The following is a 22417-nucleotide window of genomic DNA, read 5'->3' as shown; positions in this document are numbered from 1 at the left end:
TCAAAAAGGCTTGCCTCATTCAAGGCTACTCATTATTTTTGTCAGTAATCAAAAATATAATATCATTATAGCATCAACTAGACTTGAAAAAGAGCATTTATGGGTTTGAAAATGTTTGTAATCTTGAGGAATAATTCTGTTTGCAATGGGTGTTGTTGCAACCCCAGATATACATAATTTTGAAGTTATTGATATAGAGTATTTCATCATTCTTGGCTGTGATGGCTTGTGGGGGGTATCTCTCTTGTATCCATAAACATTGATTGCTTTACTCGTTTTTACTGGTTTGAGTTTACTGTTTTGTGATGAACATGGTGTTTTGGTTATATGTCAGGTATTTGGTTCGAGTGAGGCTATTGATTTTGTTCAGAAGTTTTTGAATGCTAACAGCTTGTTACATCTTTTTCTATCTTGCAACTTGAACAAAGAAGTATATAATTGTTAAAAACCAAAATTGAAGAATGGGAGGTAGAGAGGAAAAGAATGAATCTATTATTGCTGAATGAAATCTGAACAGAAAAAGGAGTCAAATCTTTCAAGGGTTTTCCCTTTTTAAAAAGTGTGAGCCCTTTTTCACAACTGAGTTGCCTACCTGCATAATTCACAAAGCTAAAAAATCCCCAAGCCCATAACCTTCTATCTCTCGTATTTAGTCTAAACTTTTGTCCTTCCAACAACTAAATAGCTAATTGTTCTATCTAACTATTGATATTGTACTGTAATGATCAACTACCTTGATGTCCCTTTCTTTACACCAAATTCCCACGAACATGCTATATCAATTGGATAAAAGTCAAATAGACTACCATCTCCCCTTTATTTGCACACACGTCAATGTACAATATGAGAATGTAATGGGGTGCTGGCCACATATCATTGTGAGTTGAATACAATATGGCTAATCCAATATGTATGCATAAAATGCTATTAGTTGGATTGTTTATTGTGAATTGAATGTCTATATCATTTGAACACAAGTACTATTCATAGGGGTTCAAATTTTTTAGGTTCCATAAAAAAATACATTGGTTTTGACAAGAAAAGTATTGTCTTAGAAGACGTACGCCACCTTTAAAGACGATTTTAACGTCAAAACCATCTTAAAAAATCCTACCTTCTGAGATGGTTTTTATGTCAAAACCCTCTTTGAAGGTAGGGTCTTCTAAGACAATTTTGACATAAAAACTATCTTAGAAGATCCCACTTTCAAAGACGATTTTGACGTAAAAATCGTCATAGAAGGTCGGATCTTCTAAGACGGTTTTTACACCAAACCATCTTAGAAGATCCACCTTCTAAGACAGTTAAGGAACTGCCGTGGAAAGTATAGTGTTTTTCACAAAATTGGCTTTGATCACGGTTAAAAGCTATCGTTAAACTTGTCAATCAACCATCGTTGAACACTTTTCTAGTAGTGTCAATGTTGCATGAATTGAATTCAACTAGTCAAGATGAACCAAATCCACTTAGTCTGAATTCGATTGAAGTGATCAAATTCAACTGATATAGCTTATTCAAATTCGATTGGCCTAAAATCAATTGATATAGCGGAACCAATTGTGCCCGAACTGAATTCGGCTAAACAAGTTGTACCAATCTTGCAAAAAAGTTACTCGATTGAACTTGTGGTAAAGGTTTTTCGTGAGTGCATGCTATTACTTGTGTGGTTCCTGCCAAAATCACATGGCCCTAGTTCAAATAGTTTGTATACCCATGTACTATTGAAGTAGAAGATTTTTCTCTAAAATTCCCATGCTAATTCTCAAATTCTTTAGCTTGCTGAAATTCACTATGAACCATAGGCTTAATGGCATCTACCAACCATTTAGACAACTGATACATGAGATCATTTATCCTCATATTGACCTGTTGTTTTTCCATAGAGATTGTCACGACAGTAGGTTAGTCTAATGATAGTGCATCTTCCATAATAGATGGTATATTGATTTAGGCAAGCATGTTTAGTACCGATTGAGCAGTAGAAGAAGTTGTCAAAAAAGTAAGCAAACTGATAGTAATTAAATATCTCAGCCGCCTTACAATAATTGTTTTCATTTTAACCAAATTCCTTGCTTTCAAGATTTCTCCTGTCAAATTTATGAATGTTTTCACCTATCTGATCCCACCAGGCATGCCAATTTATTGTCGCTTAAAAATTCAAAGTAAGCCAAAATACGTTTTGACTAGTCTTATCTCGACAAGATTCCAAAATAATGATGATGATTTGTGCCAAGAAAGGGAATCTGGTCCTTGGCTATAGGTTCCCAAGCTACTCCAGAAAGCGCTTGGGGTAGGTGAACAAAGAAGAAAGGGAGTGGATAGGATTTTGCTTGAAAGGTAATGATTAAAAGGCTATAAAAAGAAAGCAACGTAGTTAATCTGGAAAGGAAAGCTTCAAATGAATAAATGGTAGAAACTGTAAAGAAAAAAAAATGATAAAATAAGTACAGGATAAAATAAGCTTGTGTTTTGAATTAATTGTCCCCTAAAATTTAGAGTACAAGACTTATTTATATGCTAAGAAATGAGATACATCTTGAAGTTTATGCACAATTTATAAAGTTATGGTGTTCCCTCTTATTAGATCTGGCTTGTAACCTCCAACAACTCTCCAGTGTGCATTTTGAATTCAAAACACAAAGTGCTTTCTATTTTCAAGGAATCATTATCTTTTCTTTTGATGCTTGTGATGGACTATTCATTGACTTGGTATTCTGCCACAATCTTAATCAACTTAGCAACCATTTATCCATCAAGATATTTTATTTTTATTATTTGCTAACAAAGCCAAACCCTTCTAATTGGTAAAGGCTATATTTTTTTGATCGGTTGAAATCCATTTTTGTGCAACAAATACCACGCTCCTGTTATTTTATATATACCTATTTGGTGATGCAAGACAGATAACAATTTCCACAAAGACAAACAACTCATTACGCACAATTCTTCAGGTGATTCCACTTATTTAAGGATAGAACAAGGACAAATATGTATATGGTAATTAATCTAATTTGGAAGCCAAAGAAGATTCCCCTCAGTGAAGACATGGCATACTGTACCATTCCCAGGCTTAAGATTGAGCACTTTGAATGCCCCATGATTATGGTCCCACTTTGACGTGTCTCTGTGGCACGCAACAACTGCTTTCACTCGAACCCCATCTTCTCCCTTCAAGCGCACCAAATACCCGCTACTCCTTGGCACTAGATGACACCCAAACACAACATAAGGGTAACTCATTGGATGACAGGCAATAACCTTATCATCTCCCAACTTCCTCACCCCATTTTTCACCACTACAAACTTTCCAGACTCAGTTTCCCTTTCTTTCTCTGTTGAGAAAGCACCAACGTTCTTCCCGAGCGCGGAAACGACGAAATCAACCATGGACTCCAACGAAGTCGCGCAGTGTTTCCTTTCTCCCTCCGTTGCAGGCTCTTGGCAAAGACCAATGGTCTCCGCTATGATCTTGGCGTTGCTTGAGTTCGCTTCCACGCCAAGCATCGCCAACACTTGCTTCTTTTTATCTTCTGAGAACGGTATTTGTTTCGAAATTTGGCGCGGTAGCAACGGGACTGTGGCTTTTGTGTTGTTGACGAACTTCATGTTGAATATTTTGCCAGCACGCAGGTCCTCTTCCAAGAAAAACAACCTGTTGAAGATTTGTATATTGTGTTTGCTCACATCATCCTCGTCTTGATTATAGCCAGCGTATCCTAATATGGACCTACTTTCTGACTGGTCATCATTCCCGGCATATTCAAATATGGACCTACTTTCTGATTGGTAAAGAAAAACACAGCCAAAATTTTAGTAGCTATTTTCAGCCCATTGTTACAAAATAAAATAAAAATTGAATTTTTTTTAATTAAAATGGAAAATAGAAAAGAAATGAAAGAACTAACTTATTATACTTTTAAAAACTAGAGAACTAAAATAAAATAACAGTAAGTCAAATGTGTAAATAACTTTTTGATACTAGTCAAATATGAAAATAACTTAATATTATCATTAATTATTCGAAATTTGTGATTGTTTAAAATAAATTTAATATTAGTCAAATATCAAAATTATATTTAAATCAAATAATAATAATAATAATAATAATAATAATAATAATAATAAGTGTATCCCATATTATTAGAGAAATATTAATAGATATAATTAATTGTTTAGCAAGAATCCAAGATAAAAAAAATTCAAAATTGTTTAGCAAGCAATATATATGTAAAGCTTTTACTTCAATTCCAGCTTTCCATTTAGTAAAACTTACACTCTGTCTTTGTATATTGAGTTTATTGACATTTGTATTTTTATTTTCTTTGTCCTAATTTTGGTTTGAAGTCGCTTCCATTTGGTCAAGCAGTAGCGGTGATACGTGGTTTGCGTATCTTTTTGGATTTACTCTCAGCCATAAAATTAATCCTACGTCCTCATCATTGCTGGAGAGAATCCGAATCCGTTATATATTCCTATTTTAATTATTCATATTTTTAATTAAAGTAAGTTAACTACGTTGCCATGTCTCACACTGACTTCAAATTACTCAATACTAAATATAATGGTTAACTTTTCATTCGTTGCATAATTTGTTTTTTTTTTTTTTTTTTGTCTCTGTATACTATTCTGATTTGGTGAATATGGTCTCTCCAAATTTTATTTATTTTTTCACGAATTTGAGCCTCCACTAATTGTGCAACATGAATATCCCCACAGGTGATATAATAATCTAGTATTATGTCAGCATATTTATGAAATGTTGGATATTAAGTTAAGAGATGAACAAAAAATAAACAATTAAAATAATGAGAAAACCAAATTTGTAAAAAATATATCAAATAAAATAAAGGAACCAAATTCATAAAATAATTAAAGGATAAAAATAAAATTAATTATTTCTTTATTGTACTTAATAGGTGATTCCAAGTTTTGAAAGTTTCGTTTCATAGAATCAAAGACATGGGAAAGGAGGCTTAGTGAGAACACAGCTATGCAACCATTAGAATAAGAATTCACTAAGGAAGCCAATAGTATATCGAATATGAAGAAGGGCAGTATTCTACTAAAAGGAAAAAAAGATGAACATATTGAGTCATTCAATGGTTTAATTAAGGCAGATTAGCTATTACAAAAAAAGGCTTATAGCTGTTTGCATTGGTTTCTAATTCTATTTTTTGTTTACGTACATTTATCGTTTCAGATTTAATTACAAAAGTGTTGCTTATTTTATTTCAATTTGATTTCTTACTCACCAAGGCTTAGTAGCTCTGTGATTGCTTTCGGCAAGGGAGTTCTTGGAAGCATCGTTTCCCAGTAATGTCTAGGAGTTAACGCAGCATTGGCTGTCATCAACATCAACTACATAATTCATGCAAAAACCCATCACTTGATACTTATTGCTATAATTAAAATGATAATTAATGAAGAAATCCAACTTCACGCAATACAGGTTAAAAAACGAGATGAAAAAGGAAGGTTTATGCTCACATTGAGATAAAGAAATATTGGAAGGCAATGAAACTCCATGGCTGAAAAAAAAAGTAAAGTGCTTAGAGAAGAGAAGGTGATAGGGAGACCAGAGATATTGCATATATATAGACTCTAAGAGGAAGAGTGAGTGAGATGACGTACAATAACTATTATACCCAATTTTAATTTTTATGTACTCTGCATGTAAAATATACACTATTTAGTTGATTAGAAATTTATTATATATATATATATATATATATATATAAAGAGAGAGAGAATAGAGATTAAACAAAGTGAAAAAAATACTTGGTAAGAGTTAAAATTATGAAAAAAAATAATAAGAATTAAACTTATAATCTCTTATTTAAAATTAAAATAACAAACTATTAAGATATTTATTTTTTTAACTAATTTTTTAAATATTATTTATGTATGAGTTAATTTTTTAAATTATAAAAATTTATGAATTAAAAAATATTTAATATATAAATCCTTTTTATAAATCCTTTTAATTTTCTTGTATGTCATTATATTATATATATATATATATATATATATATATATATATATATATTGAATAGTTTATATATTTTTATTTTTATTTGACTAATTTAAATTAATTTATATATTTTTTTATTAATATATAAATTATACAAATTATGTAATTTATTTTAATATGTAAATTACCTTTATTTTAATTAAATAAATGAATAAAATTTGAATATTTAATGTTTTTAGGAAAAAAACATGTTAATATTTTTATTTTAACTATAAAAAATATTTAGTAAATAAGTTTTTCAATATCAATTATATAAATGAGGAAAATTAAATAAATTAATATGTAAATTAGTTATATAAATTATTTTATGTAATTGATAAAATTATCTACATTTATTTTTATATATAAATAATGAAAAAGTTTATTTTAATTATAACAAGTAATAAATTTTAAATTTTAGATTAGTTAAATGTTATTTTAAATCTACTTAATTTTCATAAATTAGATAAAATAATTTTAAAATAATCTATATATTAGTTTATGTATTTTTTTAAAATTATACTAAAATAACAACAAATTTTAGTTGATTTATTTTAAAATAAAATTTTATAAGAAAAATAAGTACATGTAAAATTAAATGTTAAATATATTTAAATATTAAATATTTTATTTCAATTTATAAATTTTTATAATTAAAAAAATTAATAATTCTGGACTAATTAATGATACATGTAAAATAGTATTTATAAAATTAACTAAATAAAGTAAGTATTTTATGGTTTTATTATTTTATCTTTATATAAAATATTTTAAATTTAATTTATACTAAGACCTTTTTGTATTTTTAAGTTATTTAATCTTTTGTCACATAAATGGTCCATTAATGGAATGCCTTAATTTAAAAATAGGGATCAAAATTACAATTTAATCTAAATAAAATAATATAAAAAGTATGAACATTTAATATGCAACCATAAGAATAGGTAATTTCATGCAGCCATAAGGTATACATTGATAAGTTTTTATGCGCAAATTTAAAGAAGAAGCCAAAATCTCGACAAATCTATAAATTGCGTAATGACCGGATTTTGAGATGAAGAAATTAGCAACAGGCTTCATCCTAAGAAAAACATTTGCGTGATCATTTAGTTGAGTCTCGATCGTGAGCATTATTATATATAACAACGAAAACACATCACTTTCATGTTTGTATATTTTTATTTTTAAAGCGAAACCACACCACTGCCATGTTTGTCCGTATTTTTAATTTTATTTGTAAGATAGGAGAATGGGGGTAATTAATTTATAAGGTAGTACTAGTTTGTAATTACCATTTATAATGTGGGTAATTACACTGCATCAGTACATAACAGTCATGAAGGATAAAATGAGTTTGGTAATTTTTAAATTATCTAATTTTCTACTTATTTTTGGAAATTTTAATTTTAAGTCACTTGTTATAAATTTTAACCCATTTTGGCTTCAAAATAATGAATTTTAAAATATTAACATGAAAGATGTTATTTATTTTATGTTCTGAATTTAGATAAGGATTTTATTTTATTTTCTTATATTTTTGTGTTTTTATGTTTAGGTAAAAAAATAATGAAAATTAGGTTCTCAATGGATCAAGAAGATTAGCTTGCCCATTCTCAGAACACCGATTTTATGGTGTGACAATTTGAGTGCAAAAGCATTAGTCAAACCAGGGTAATGCCGACACTATCCAAACATATATTGAGATGGACACTATTAGAAAATAGATTTTCTACATCGGTTATTTACGACTTTCTACATCGATTTTTAATCGATGTTGAAAGTATTATCGTTAACATCAGTTTAACGTAAAATTTAAAATATCGGTTATCTACAAAACCGATGTTAGCTTATAGATTAACATCAGTTTTGTATCAAAATCGATGTTAACTCATATATTAACATCGGTTTTCTATAAAAATTGATGTTAAGTTAGAAACGTTAACATAAGTTTTTATACAAAACTGATGTTAATCTATAAGTTAACATCGGTTTTGTATAAAAACCAATGTTAAATTTTCATAGGTTAATATTGGTTTTTTACAAAAATCAATGTTAATATACACAAACATCGGTTTTTTGAGAAACCGATGTTAAGTTGTATGTTAACATCGATTTTTGTAAAAAACCGATTTTGTTTTTAGTTTTTTTTAATACACTTTTTGTTTTTACAAAAAAACTCAAAATTGAACCTGTAAAATTGAAATCAGACCATAGATCACAGCATATATCATTTGCATTCTGCTTTTAAACGGTTTTTAGTATAAAGCTATAGTAAACTATCAATTGATAACTATGAATAAATGATTTATTAATAACTATCAATTAAGAATATTCAATGTTCAAATGGCATAGCAATTGGCAAAAATGTAAAACAAGGTAGTAAACTAATTAAGTAACCTAAAATGAAATAGTTCCCTAACATCCTAACTTTGATTTGTAACTTTGAGATAAAATTGTGCCCACTGGATGCGAAGCACCTTCAATCTCTTTGCTTCCAATGGTTTAACATCGTTAAAATACTGCATGATCAAATAAAACATAAGTTAATAATGTAATACCAATGACAAGAAAATAAACTTTGTTTGAAATAAACAATTACGGTTTCCCAATTATTCCTAAAAGTTCCTAAGATTATCATGGACATCTAGTGTATGATGTAATAGCCGCACTCAGTGCTTCCTTTTTGTCTATTACACTAAATACATAATGAAATTTGGATATTAATTAAACGTTAACTACAATTAGTGTACACACACATAAGCAGTATATATAAGTAGAAGTTTTATTTAAATCACGTACCTTAACAACGATCCACCTAGCACCAGCCTTGGATTTAGATTGTGGAGTATCATCAAGTCCTTTCAAAGCACTGTTGAATACGAGGAACATTAAAATATTGATGTTGTTGAGTTATGCTAATGCAAATGTATTAAAAACAACACTGACCTGTTAATTATTCCCTTAAGGTAGTTGTCTGACCTGTTATGCAAGGAACAAAACCAGACAACAAGGTTTTCCTTAGGCAGAATAAAGACCATTTTCCTGTGTCCGCTGCAGTGGAGATGAATATGGGTTATTGTAGTATTATATATTATTTAAATTTAGTTGTTTTATTTGACTTACCCATTCAGGTAGGCTCCAAGGTAGACATCGCGTTTTGAACTCTGCATCCAACTCTTGATGTAACTTTCTGATTCAAACTGCGATTGCCCAGATCTCTGAATAGACTGTGGCTCGAGGAATCCATACACATCAGAATTCCCCGCTCACATACTTGTCTCAGTCAGATGTCTGTTGTTGTTAAGACAAAGTTAATTATGTATGAATTTAAAACAATAACTTAGGTAATTAACAATAATCTAAATTGACTTATAGAATCCACAACTATAAAACAGATATGCTGAGACATTGACCACTGTGTGCAATTTCGGAGAGATCTTCGTGCTTGATGTACAATGGGAAGTCTTGATTAAACACCCCGAACACGGTAGCATCCCACATAACCTGGTGAGGCCTCAAGAAAAGTTGTGGGATGGTCAATGTCATCAGATATAGGGGATCATCGACCTCAGGATGCGGCCTATCTGGAGGTTTGCTGGAGACACAACTACCTGTTTATCAAACATAGTGAAATAACATAATTTAATTACAATGAACAAATCAATTGAAAAAAAGAAGCATATAATCAAAGTAAAATACCTGTTCTGATAAAGGCTTCACGAGATGTGTTGGCCAATCAAGGAAGGTGTTAAGTGCCTGCCCCACTAAAATAACCTCGTCAGTAGGTACAGGAATGGGAGCCTCTGCATCTTTAACTTCCTCAACACCAACCTTCACTTGGCCATGCAACAAAGGGATGTTGTGAACCGATGTGGATCCCTCATAAACTCTTCCTAGAGCAACCAGGTGGGAAGAATTTTCTTCGATGTACAACCCGCATTTGTCTGAGTCACCCGTCTCTGGATCGGTTGGTGAGGGATCACCACAACTCCCCTTTGTGAAAACACGAGGGACCAACCTCAAGCTCCGGAGGTAGTGCAAGTCCCTGTGATTGCATCTGTGATTAAAGCTGGGACTGCATCTGGCTGAAGGATGCCATCAGCTGTCGAGTCACTTTTTCTATGATCGATTCCTCCACCTGGTCCTTGATTTGTTGAGTCAACTGCTCGAGTTCTTTGGGAGGGATGGAGGAGGAACTGCGGGAGATTTGTGGAGCCGATCCAAAAGTATTGCTTGATGGTGACACTGGCTCCAGCAGCACGCACAGTCAGGACATCCTGACGTCCATAGGGGACAAACAAACCCTGTGACGCCTGCTCCTCAAAAGAATCCTGTACAGAACACATATATTTGTCCAAGGTATTCACAGAATAAAGAAACATAATTACAATTCTTAATTGAAAATGACTTTACAATCTTCTCAGCGATTTCCTTTGCGGCCTCAGACGTCATCTGCCCAGTTTTCTTGGTGCGGGCCATCTTCCACTTCACGTGTCGTCTAATGGGAGATGGAGGGTTAATGACGCCCTCAGTGCTTCCGGACTGAGAAGCTTCCTCTAGTTTTTTCTTTGTCTTCTCAGCCATCAACTTCTGTTCTAAATATTCATAACCCCCATGAGACAACACATGGGGGGCGATGTTTTGCTTCTGGATGACCTGTGCTTTTTTCTGCACATCCTGCAAAAATCAAACATTAATGAAAATGATTACTACAATCGATTATAAGAACTGAATTTTTAGTGGAAAACAATTCAAATTACAAAGTACATACCTCCCACGAGGGATCTCTGTGGGTCTGACAAAACTGGGCCCATTTCTCGTTGCTAATGTCGTATTTTTCACAGACAGTGTCGTCCACACCATCGTTGTCGGCTGCAGTGCCCATTTCCTAGTCAAATCAGATTTAAACTGCCTCCACCGCTCACCGACAGTCTAAAGAACTTTCTTCTTTGTCCTACTGTCAGAAGCTTTAGGGATTTCAAATTCCGCCTGACAAACAATAAATTAGGTTTTATTGTTAGTAAATTAAAATTTTGGCTACTAAAGAAAATCAAAGAAGAAAACTAAAATACCTGAATATCCTCCCATATCAAATCCTTCTGAGTAGTAGGGACTTCCTTCCAAGTCTCGTATGTCACATCGACCTTATCACGAGCAAGAATCCCCAAATATGCTCTTAATTTCTTCTTGTGGGGACCGTCGGCCTTGCCGGTCACAGGATCGACCTGGACCACTAGTCTCTCTGCCCCAGGTGGTCTAGTGGCCAAGGATCATAGTTGTGTCACCTTGCATGTCCGCTTCAAGGTGGACGGAGACGCTAATGCTACTGCAGGAGAAGGAGGAGGAGGAGCAGGAGCAGGAGGAGGCGAGGCAGGTGGAGTGGCCATGGTCCTGTAAAGAGAAAAACTTGAGTTAGTTCACATTATCAAAAACCACAGTATGAGTGATCGAGGCCGTACCCGAATCAAATAAACATTAAAATGTAGTAACTAGGAAGTGATCCTAGGTCGTTTCCCAACGAGCAGTGACAAGCCAAATGTTCATAATATACTTGCAGTAACAGTAACAGTAACGATGGGGGGGGGGGTTGTTTGCTTTTGTAAATTAAACAGCGAATATATGTGAATTAGAAAATATCAGAATTAAAACACGTTGCTTCCCCTTGATTCACAAGCAAGTCTCTTATCCTAGGTTACGAGAGTTTATCCTTTATCAGTTTAACCACTTAATCCAACCCTAAATTAAATTACTAAGCGAAATTCAACATAAGGCATTCATTATGTGATTAAGCATCACATACACCAATTACTCATAAACGATCATTAAGCATGAACGTAAATTAAGCGCAGAGACAATTAATCAAGCACTAAGCATGCATGAATTAAAAGCAACAAATTCAAAGTAATTAGTGAAGAGGAAAAACTGAATAGAATTTAACAGTAATAATAGAACCTCAAAGAAAACCGTGCTTGATCCTCAAGAGAAAACAACGTTGCGGACTTAGCCTTCCATTAATCAAATAGAGAACGAAATTTTTTTGATAAAACTAAAAGTCTGAACTGGAATTGAAAAAAAAACGAAAATAAAAGAGAAAGAGAAGAGAGACTAAAACTAAAAACGAAAAATAGAAGAGAGAGAGGAGAGAGAGAGAGAGTCTCCCGCGAGGGAGAGAGGGGGCTCCCTAAACTAGAACCTTGGTGCTGTTATATAGTTTTTTTCAGCCCCAAAGCTTACAAATATGTTTTAAATCCAAGCCCATAAGTAAAATCAAATCAAATCTAGATAAGATAAGATAAGATCTAGATGAAATAATATCTAGATGAGATCAAATCTAAATAATATCTAGATAAGATAAGATCTAATTTTATAGAATAAATTAGTCTGCCCTCTTCAAGTCCAAGCCCAATTCTAGATTCAAGCCCAATGCTTCATTAATTCCTGAAATTAGATTAAAAACATCAAATTAGTTGAATGGGCCCAAATAATAAAACTGCCTAATTAATTGACAATTAAGACCAATCAATAATTAAAATAGTGCAAAAAGGGTTTAGAAAATAGAAGAAAATGATGGCACATCAAAACCCCCCATACTTAGCCTTTTGCACTCCTGGGCAAAATGAAACAAAGAACAAAATCCAAGGATATCAGAGGGAGACAAACAAAAACATTCACATATTTCTCAATGAACATCAAGGAATAAAAGGAATGGGTAACATCTAACATAAGGAGATCCAAAAAGTCAAGACATTCATGAAAATCATCCAAGCAACCCAATCATGGCAAAATAGTTAATCAGCTCAAGAATGAAAAGTGATAAAGCCTCACAAGATATACACTCTATCTCTCAAGTGTCTAGGCTACTATTTACCCTCAAAGCACCCATGAAAGCAAACACCACATAAACTTGGCAAGATTCTAAAATTGACAATCAACCCATAAACACAAGCACATGAGGATCAAAAGGTCTTTTAAGGTTGTAATGGGGCCAAGGACAAGGTATGGAGAAATATGGAATAAGTGGCTAAATCCCAAAGGAATAGAGGAGCAAAGGGGAATAAGTGCATATTAAGAAAAAAAAATAAGAAAATAAAAAGAAGTAAAGATAAAAATTAAACATGAAGAATAGAACCAAGAGTTTCATCATTCTTGTGCCATTTAAGATCTTATTCACTCAACTTTATTGCTTTTTTTTTTCTTTTTTTTTTCGATTTTTTTTTTTTTTTTTTTTTTTGCCTTTGAGAAACAACATTTCATTCAGCATGTCCAACATTTAACCAATATACAATGTACATCAAGTATGGCCCAAAATACATCATGAAGCATAGTCAACAAAACAAGTTGTCCAATGAAACAAAAACCCCCCACACTTATTCCCAAAACAATTCCAAAGCTCCAAAATTCCTTAAGGATATGGTAATATCATGGTTTTTCACTTAAGGCTTGTAGTGAGCTTCAAAACAAGGAAAGGGAAACAAGGCTCAAAAGGGCTATCAAAGGAATTAATTCAAGGTAAGTCCATTTGGCTAGAAGCTTATAAGAACAAAATTGCCTTAATCATTTCCAAATATGCATGTGAATTAGGACGCATCAACAAGAATCAAGCCAAGGCTATTGTGCAAGCAATCAATGGGGCAAAACACACCAAATGATTATAATGATGGATGGCTCAAATTCTCACAAAGGTAAAATCATCACTTTCAAATTGAGCTTTCAAAACTATCATGACATGTAGAGAAGAATCAAGGATTTCAAGTCACAAAATGTCAAGAACTTTTATTTTCAAAACAATTACCCATTTCTTGAACATATCCTATAATTCAAAGAAAAACATGCAAAGTCGTACGTGCACACAAAATTGACCCAAAATATTAAACTGAAAATCCGACGAAACTAACAACATTAACAAATTAACACAACTAACAAATTAACAAAACCAACAAAACTAGCAAAACCAAAGAACACTCCCCCCCCCCATACTTAAACAACACATTGTCCTCAATGTAGCACAATTAAAAGATTAAAAACAATTAAATCATCAAAGAGAATCGGACAAGTGTAATAAAAGCAAAGAAGGAGATAGGAAAAGAAAAACTCCCTAAGTCATGGTGGAGGAAGAGTAGGGTGGAGTAAGGAAGTCTCTTCCACCACTACGTCCACTAAAGAAGGGTTCGTGAGGAATGGCTTAGGTCGATGTCCGTTGACCTTGAAGCTCTTGTTTGTGGAGTCGCTTTTGATCTCAACTGTACCATAAGGAAAAACATTAGTAACAACAAAAGGACCAATCCACTTAGACCTCAACTTACCACTCATGAGTCCAAGCCTAGAATTATACAATAACACTTTTTGCCCAACCACAAAGTCTTTTTTTAACTATCATGCTATCATGGAACTTCTTGGTCTTTTCTTTGTAGAACTTGGCATTCTCGTAGGCGTCTAGGCGGATTTAGATTAATGCAAACCCAATTTAAAAGCAAGAGATAAGAATTTAAAATAGAAGATAGAAGATAAGGTAAAGAAAAGATAAGATATTTAAAGATAAAATTAGAAGATAAAAGAAAAGATAAGATATTTAAAGATAAAATTAGAAGATAAAAGAAGAGATAAGATATTTAAAGATAAAATTCGAAGATAAAAGATAAAGATAATAGATAAGATAAGATAAAAAATTTAAAGATAAGATATGATAAAATATTTAAATTGCGATAAAGATAACTACTTCTACGAAATTCAAATAAATAAGATCTAAATCTACTAAATCTAAATACTTACTCCTAAAACCCAACAGTAAAAAAATAAGGAATAACTACTTCTAAGGAAGACCGACAATGAAAATAAGGACTAAAATCTATATATTAAAATCGCTAAAACCTGATAAGTCTAATTAGCCTAGATATATGGATTCTGGATTTGTCTGTTATCAATACCAGTGAACTAATCAACACTAACACACATACTAACACAATACTAACAATTAAACATAAAACACGAAAGGATTAAACACACAACAATAGCTAGCTATTATGAACCTTTGGACACTGCTCCCCGGCAACGGCGCCAAATTTGATCGAGGCCGTACCCGAATCGAATAAACATTAAAATGTAGTAACTAGGAAGTGATCCTAGGTCGTTTCCCAACGAGCAGTGACAAGCCAAATGTTCATAATATACTTGCAGTAACAGTAACAGTAACGATGGGGGGGGGGGTTGTTTGCTTTTGTAAATTAAACAACGAATATATGTGAATTAGAAAATATCAGAATTAAAACACGTTGCTTCCCCTTGATTCACAAGCAAGTCTCTTATCCTAGGTTACGAGAGTTTATCCTTTATCAGTTTAACCACTTAATCCAACCCTAAATTAAATTACTAAGCGAAATTCAACATAAGGCATTCATTATGTGATTAAGCATCACATACACCAATTACTCATAAACGATCATTAAGCATGAACGTAAATTAAGCGCAGAGACAATTAATCAAGCACTAAGCATGCATGAATTAAAAGCAACAAATTCAAAGTAATTAGTGAAGAGGAAAAACTGAACAGAATTTAACAGTAATAATAGAACCTCAAAGAGAACCGTGCTTGATCCTCAAGAGAAAACAACGTTGCGGACTTAGCCTTCCATTAATCAAATAGAGAACGGAATTTTTTTGATAAAACTAAAAGTCTGAACTGGAATTGAAAAAAAAACGAAAATAAAAGAGAAAGAGAAGAGAGACTAAAACTAAAAACGAAAAATAGAAGAGAGAGAGGAGAGAGAGAGAGAGTCTCCCGCGAGGGAGAGAGGGGGCTCCCTAAACTAGAACCTTGGTGCTGTTATATAGTTTTTTTCAGCCCCAAACCTTACAAATATGTTTTAAATCCAAGCCCATAAGTAAAATCAAATCAAATCTAGATAAGATAAGATAAGATAAGATCTAGATGAAATAATATCTAGATGAGATCAAATCTAAATAATATCTAGATAAGATAAGATCTAATTTTATAGAATAAATTAGTCTGCCCTCTTCAAGTCCAAGCCCAATTCTAGATTCAAGCCCAATGCTTCATTAATTCCTGAAATTAGATTAAAAACATCAAATTAGTTGAATGGGCCCAAATAATAAAACTGCCTAATTAATTGACAATTAAGACCAATCAATAATTAAAATGGTGCAAAAAGGGTTTAGAAAATAGAAGAAAATGATGGCACATCAATGAGTTATGTAAATCAATTTACCGAAATCAAATACATAATTAGAAAATTACATTAGACGATGTTAATTAATTCTTCTTCATCTTGATTATTATGATTAGCATGAACGTCGTCAGCTTCTTCTTCTCCAACGATGTTAGGAGTCATTTGTGTGGACAAAGGACTAACATAATTGTCCATGTATGAATCATTATCTTCTACATTAACACCAATTGTTTTCCCGTGTAGAAAAACACACCACCTTTCATCACAAGGGTCTTGCACATAAAATACCTATTTAGCTTGTTCCGCCATGATGAAAGGGTCATTGTGGTAACCTAGTTTCTTTAGGTCTACCAACGTAAATTCTACATCATCGGTCCGCACACCGGTGTTACTGTCAACCCATTTACATTTGAAAACACATACAGTAAATTTGACATAGTTAAGCTCCCAAATTTCATCAATAAACCCAAAGTAAGGGATGAAAGCTACATAGGGATTGCCATCATGCACACTTGCGAAGTGTTGAGATTCAGCCCTTAGGGTGACCCCGCTGTTTTGCATTGTACTTTTGTCATCTTGTGCTTTTGTGTAAAAGGAATACTTGTTTATGTCGTATCCTTCCCAAGTTATAACATTTCTTTTAGGCCCATCTGCTAGCTTTCTTAATGTTTCTAAAGCATTTTCATCAGCAAAGATTGTATCTTTAAACCAATCAGAGAAAGTCTTGTTATGCTTTTTCAAGACCCAGTTCTTTGACATTTTGGATTTTTTTTTTACTAAAGCTTCATGCAGAAGTATGTATGGCAAAACTTCATTACTGTTGTTCAACACATACAAGTGAGCTTGTAACAAATCTTCTACACTTGGAGTGATAACATGCAGTCCTCTTGAACCCTTACCGCCCACTCTGTCGTCATGGCGAGACTCAAGAAGGCCAACAGGTTTAGCCTTTTCAATGTACTCTGAACAAAATTCAATGGTTTCTTCTGCAATGTACCTTTCAACAATAGATGCTTTCGGATGATGTAGATTCTTGGTATACCCTTTTAAGATCTTCATGTATCGCTCAACCGGGTACATCCACCATAAATAAACAGGACCGTAACATTTTATTTCTCTGACCAGATGAACAATTAAGTGAATCATGATGTCAAAGAAAGTAGGAGGAAAATACATCTCCAACTGGCACAGTATAATTGTGGCCTCATTTTCCAAGTCATCAAACTTGAAAGGATCAAGGACTTTGCTACATATGACATTGAAGAAAAAACACATGCCAGTTATGGCTAACCTGACTTTGTTAGGCAAAATGTCTCATATGGACACGGCTAACAATTGTTGCATCAACACGTGACAATCGTGAGACTTTAACTCTACTAGCTTAAGCTCATTCAATTGCACAAGGCTCTTAATATTTGAAGAGTATCCTTGTGGGACTTTGACCCGGCGCAAACACTGACAAAAAACTTATATTCTCCTTTTTTGACAAAGTATGACAAGCTGGAGGCAAGTATATTTTTTTTCCATCAGACCTTGGATGCAACTACGATCGTATACCCATGTCAGCTAGATCTTGACGGGCATTCAGACCATCTTTCGTCTTGCCTTGAATGTTAAGGAGCGTCCCAATGACACTGTCACATACATTTTTCTCCACATGCATAACATCAATACAATGTCTAACATCCTGATCAGACCAGTACGAAAGATCAAAGAAAATAGACCTCTTCTTCCATATGCAAGTCTTACTTTTATCCTTCTTTTGGGTCTTTCCAAATACAGTATTCAGGTGTTCAACCCACTGGAAGACTTGCTCACTAGTCAACGGTATCGGCGTAGTTTCATGCTCTTGACTTCCATTAAAAGCTTTTTTCAATGGTCTGTAAGGGTGATGAGGTTTTAGAAAACAGCGATGCCTAGTGTACATTGTTTTTCTACCATGTTTCAGTTGTATGTAGCTTGTGTCTTCTTCATAGATGGGGCATGCATGATGACCCTTAACACTATAACCACTGAGATTCCCATATGCTGGAAAGTCATTAATGGTACAAAAAAGTATTGCACGCATTTCAAAAGTCTCCTTGCGAAACCCCTCAAACACTAAAACCCCCTCGTCCCACAACTTTCTCAGGTCTTCAATCAACAGACTTAGATAAACATCAATGTCATTTCCTGGCTGTCTTGGGCCCGATATCATCATAGACAACATCATGTATTTTCGCTTCATGCACAACCAAGGAGACAAATTGTAAATTACTAGTAGAACTGGCCATGAACTGTGTTGAGTGCTTAAATTGCCATATGGATTCATTCCATCACTGGCTAGTCCGAGCCTAAGATTTGCTGCCTCTTTGCCGAGATCTAGATACAAACCATCAATCTTCTTCCACTGGGAGCAATCAGCCGGATGACGGACCATTCCATCAGAGTTTCTCCCATTTGCATGCTAGGTAAGGTCTTTTGCATCGTCTCCATTAGCAAAAGTACGCTTAAACCTTTGGAATGATGGGAAGATACCACAACACCTTCGCTAGAGGGCCCTTCTTTGACTTTTCATCAGAACTACAATTGTCATCATCCTTCACTTTGTACCGTGACGCCCCACACCTAGGAAATTTTGACATTTCTTCGAATTCACGCCTTACAGTATGCAATCATTCGGGCAAGCATGAATCTTCTGATACTCCATACCCATCGGACACAATATCTCCTTGGCCTGATAGTAACTTTTAGGCAACATGTTTTCCTCTGGAAGCAGATCGTGCATTACTAGAAGTAGTGAAGTAAAGCTTTTGCCACTCCACCCATATCTGGTCTTGACATTAACCAGACTTAACACCACTGACAACAACGTCAAGGAATTCTTGCACCCCATATACAAAGGCTTCTTTGAATCACTTTGCAATCCTTCATACATAGGGGCATGTGCTTGCTGAAAAGACTATTGTCCAAGGTCACGAATCCCATTTCTACATCAAATGGTTCAGATTGGGACCCATTTTGCATGTCTGTTAATTCACCATGCCATATCCACGTTGTGTAATTCTTCTTAATCCCATCACACAATAGATGCTCCCATATGTCGTCTAGTATTTGTCATCTTCTGTTTAAACAATTGATGCAAGGACAATAATATTTTCCATCTTCATCCGGTCGACCTCTTTTTGAGGCAAATTGCAAGAACTGCTCAACGCCTTCCTCATATTCTAGGCTGATGCGACTTTCATTCATCCAACTTCAATCCATCCAAGTAATAACTCCATCATACTCACAAAGTTATTCACTGCATGAAAATCTCACTCTTTTATTATAGGTGTGGCCCTATCCCATTCAGGAAGATCGTCTTTTATGGTAGCTTCATACGTCTGGGTTAATTCTATTTTGTTAAATTTGACAAAATTTTGGTAGCATTTCGCATTGGTCTCCAAGTACATGACATGAAATCGGTGAAATTAATTTCTTGATAATCAAGTATGCACTTAGAGAACAACTAGAAATGCATTGTACTGAAATTTCATCAAATTAAACAAAGTAATGTTAACCTTAACGCATGAATCTACCATAAAAATATCAGTCTCCCCAAACTTTCCAAACAGACAATTCAAGATTAAATACAATGATTAATGCAAACTGTCCACAAGAATCATTGCATTCAATCTCAAACGGGAATCTAAGGTTTTCTCATCATGAACACAATTTGTATATCATATATCAGTTGTCTTTAATGGCAGTGAACAAGTAATAAAAAGATTAATTGCTAACAAACATTTGTAAGTAGCACACAGAGTAGTGAGGACAGTCATACAATGTGAATAAGTGAAACAATTTCGAAATTTTACTTTTATAAGAAAAGTAACTACAGTTTTATTGTGAAGCTACCTCATTCCTTAATTTTTCAACAATGTGATTTAATACTGTTGTTATACTTGTGATTTAGTTCTCTTGGAAACCTTGAGAAGGAGCAGAAAAGTATTATGCTAGGTTATGGAAACAACTAGGTAAGTGTTTTATAATCGGTGTCTTGTTTTTATAGGTGGTGCTTAAACAGATTATGCTAAAACTATGTTTATCTTACAGCCTTAAAATAGGCAATGGTATCTAAAATGGCTAAGGAAGATAGCACGCTGCCATCGCTAAGCTCTGGCTTGGCCTACTGCTGCAGCATGGTGGTGTTGAGGGTGTTGGATTGGAAATTGAGAAGTGTTGATGTGTTGTTATTGGTATTGTCGGAGGAAAAGGCTATGCCGGGAAGAAGGTTCTATGTTGATGTTGTTGGAGGGAGAAATTGGGGTTGAAGTAGGAGAATCGGAGCTGGGAGGGGACGGTGTTCGGCTTCTGGCAAGTGCACCGGATCGCACAAGTAGTATAAAACGATAAGAACCGAGTATCGAACACTCGGGGAACTTGTGTTATTTGGTAAGATATTTCAGCAAATAGGCGTCTAGTGTGCAAAAGTAAGTGTGAATATGAACAAGTGTATAAACTATCTGTGCAAAAAGAAAGAAAATCACGCGAGAGAAATGATGTGTAAAAACAAGTAGAGAATACGTTGGTCTTCCTAATAGGTGTCTGATGCTAAAAAGATATTCTCTATCTAACAATGCTCATGTATTCTTATGGTGTCTCTTGAGATACTAAACCCCGATTCCTCATGATAGTTTAGCCTAATCCTGATCAAGCATCGTCCCTAGATTCCTCTTGTAAGACTAAACTCAACCAGGACCACATTAAGACACACATACTCAACTAACTTATCACACCCCGATTCCTCGTGAAAGCACAACAACTTAGCCCTGCACTATCAAGGACATTAGAGTCAGACCAGTTTCCACTGTTGAATGACACTAACAGAGCATGCATCTACTTGATCAAGGTAAAGACATACTGAATGAAAAACAGATAGCACAGAGAACACACAAAACATCATTAAATAGATAGAAATATATTTACATCAGGTACCTACAGGGAAAATCCAACAGAGGATTTAGTTTTCCATACTAGGAAGTCTTCTTAACAACAAAGAAAAGAACAAGATGAAAGAGTGCAAAAATACAAGTGGTGAGGATGCCTCCTTCACCTCTAGGATATCACAATCACTCACAAACTCATCTCAAGCTCTCAAACTGGCTCTTGCTTCAAGCTCTGGTCTCTACTGATCTTCACACAACAAAATCTCTCAAAACTCTTTGGAACTTGGACCTTTCTCTCTCTAGAAACCCTAGACATGCAAAGCTCTGAATCCTAGTCCAAACTCCCTTCACAAAATCTTATTTCAGGCTTAAATAGGTGGCCTTGTTCGTGCTCGTGCGCTTAGCGCATGTATGGGCCGCTTAGCGCACATTAGTGATGTTTGGCTTAGCGCGCCTTTCTTGCTTAGCGGATGAACTGAAGCGGTGCGCTTAGAGAGATGAAGCGGTGCGCTTAGCGAACCTGTACAACTTATCTTCTTCTGGATTCTTCCTCGTGCTTAGCCCAGGAGTGTTGCGCTTAGCGAATGCTTGCTAATCCAGCAGATTGGCTTAGCGAGAAGGTGAAAATAACCTTTTCCAAAGCTTGCCTAATTAACCTGAAATTGAGAGAAAATGATTATTAAACACACAAAATGAAAATACTAAGTATTTATTACTTATACTTAACAGAAAATACTTATAACATTACAAAATAACCATAAATTGGGAGAGTTTGATACAATTTATACAAGTTTTATACACAAAAGTTAGTCATTTTCATCGACTAAAAACTCCCCCAAATTTACAGTTTTACTTGTCCTTAATCAAAAAGAGAACAACTCACTTGTCCTCAAGTGACAATGACATGCAGTGACTATGTACAAAGGTGTATGCTACAAAGTGACTGATTGCATGATAAGAGGATGGAGTAAAATGCCCTCATCACTTGTCTTTCACAAGGTATCCAGTTATCCAAAGAGAAGAATAAAATGTAACCTGAATAGATAGATGAAGTTAGGCATAAGACAGATATCAAGGAAAGTAGCTTAAACCACAGTCTCACGACTACTGTTTCACTCAAGCACAAGTGTTTAAGCTATTCATTAATAACAACTAGCAAGAGGTCCAATCTTTGAATTTTATCTCATGCCATAAAGTCATAAATGTATAAACAGAATCAGAAGGACTTTCTCAGGTTTGTAGTGAGGCTTGTCTACAAAAATTCATTGGTTTTTCTAGGATTCAAAGGCTTAGATTCTAAGAGAGAACAAATC

At 34.1% G+C, this 22417-nt stretch overlaps 1 protein-coding gene across 1 annotated transcript; it reads right to left on the bottom strand.

The window, feature by feature from the left end:
- Positions 1 to 2839: 2839 nt before the first annotated feature.
- LOC114419361 (BURP domain-containing protein 5-like) lies at positions 2840 to 5642 on the bottom strand. The gene is made up of 3 exons (XM_028385017.1): positions 5488 to 5642; positions 5253 to 5358; positions 2840 to 3779 (listed from the first exon to the last, which is right to left on the bottom strand). Exons 1-3 carry the CDS (start codon positions 5524 to 5526, stop codon positions 3007 to 3009), a joined length of 918 nt encoding a protein of 305 aa, XP_028240818.1. The 5' UTR covers positions 5527 to 5642; the 3' UTR covers positions 2840 to 3006.
- Between the last annotated feature and the right edge of the window lie 16775 nt (positions 5643 to 22417).

Source organism: Glycine soja, chromosome 7 (genome assembly GCF_004193775.1).
Source record: "Glycine soja cultivar W05 chromosome 7, ASM419377v2, whole genome shotgun sequence".
Taxonomy (NCBI): domain Eukaryota; kingdom Viridiplantae; phylum Streptophyta; class Magnoliopsida; order Fabales; family Fabaceae; genus Glycine; species Glycine soja.
This window is presented reverse-complemented; position numbering and strand designations above follow the sequence as displayed.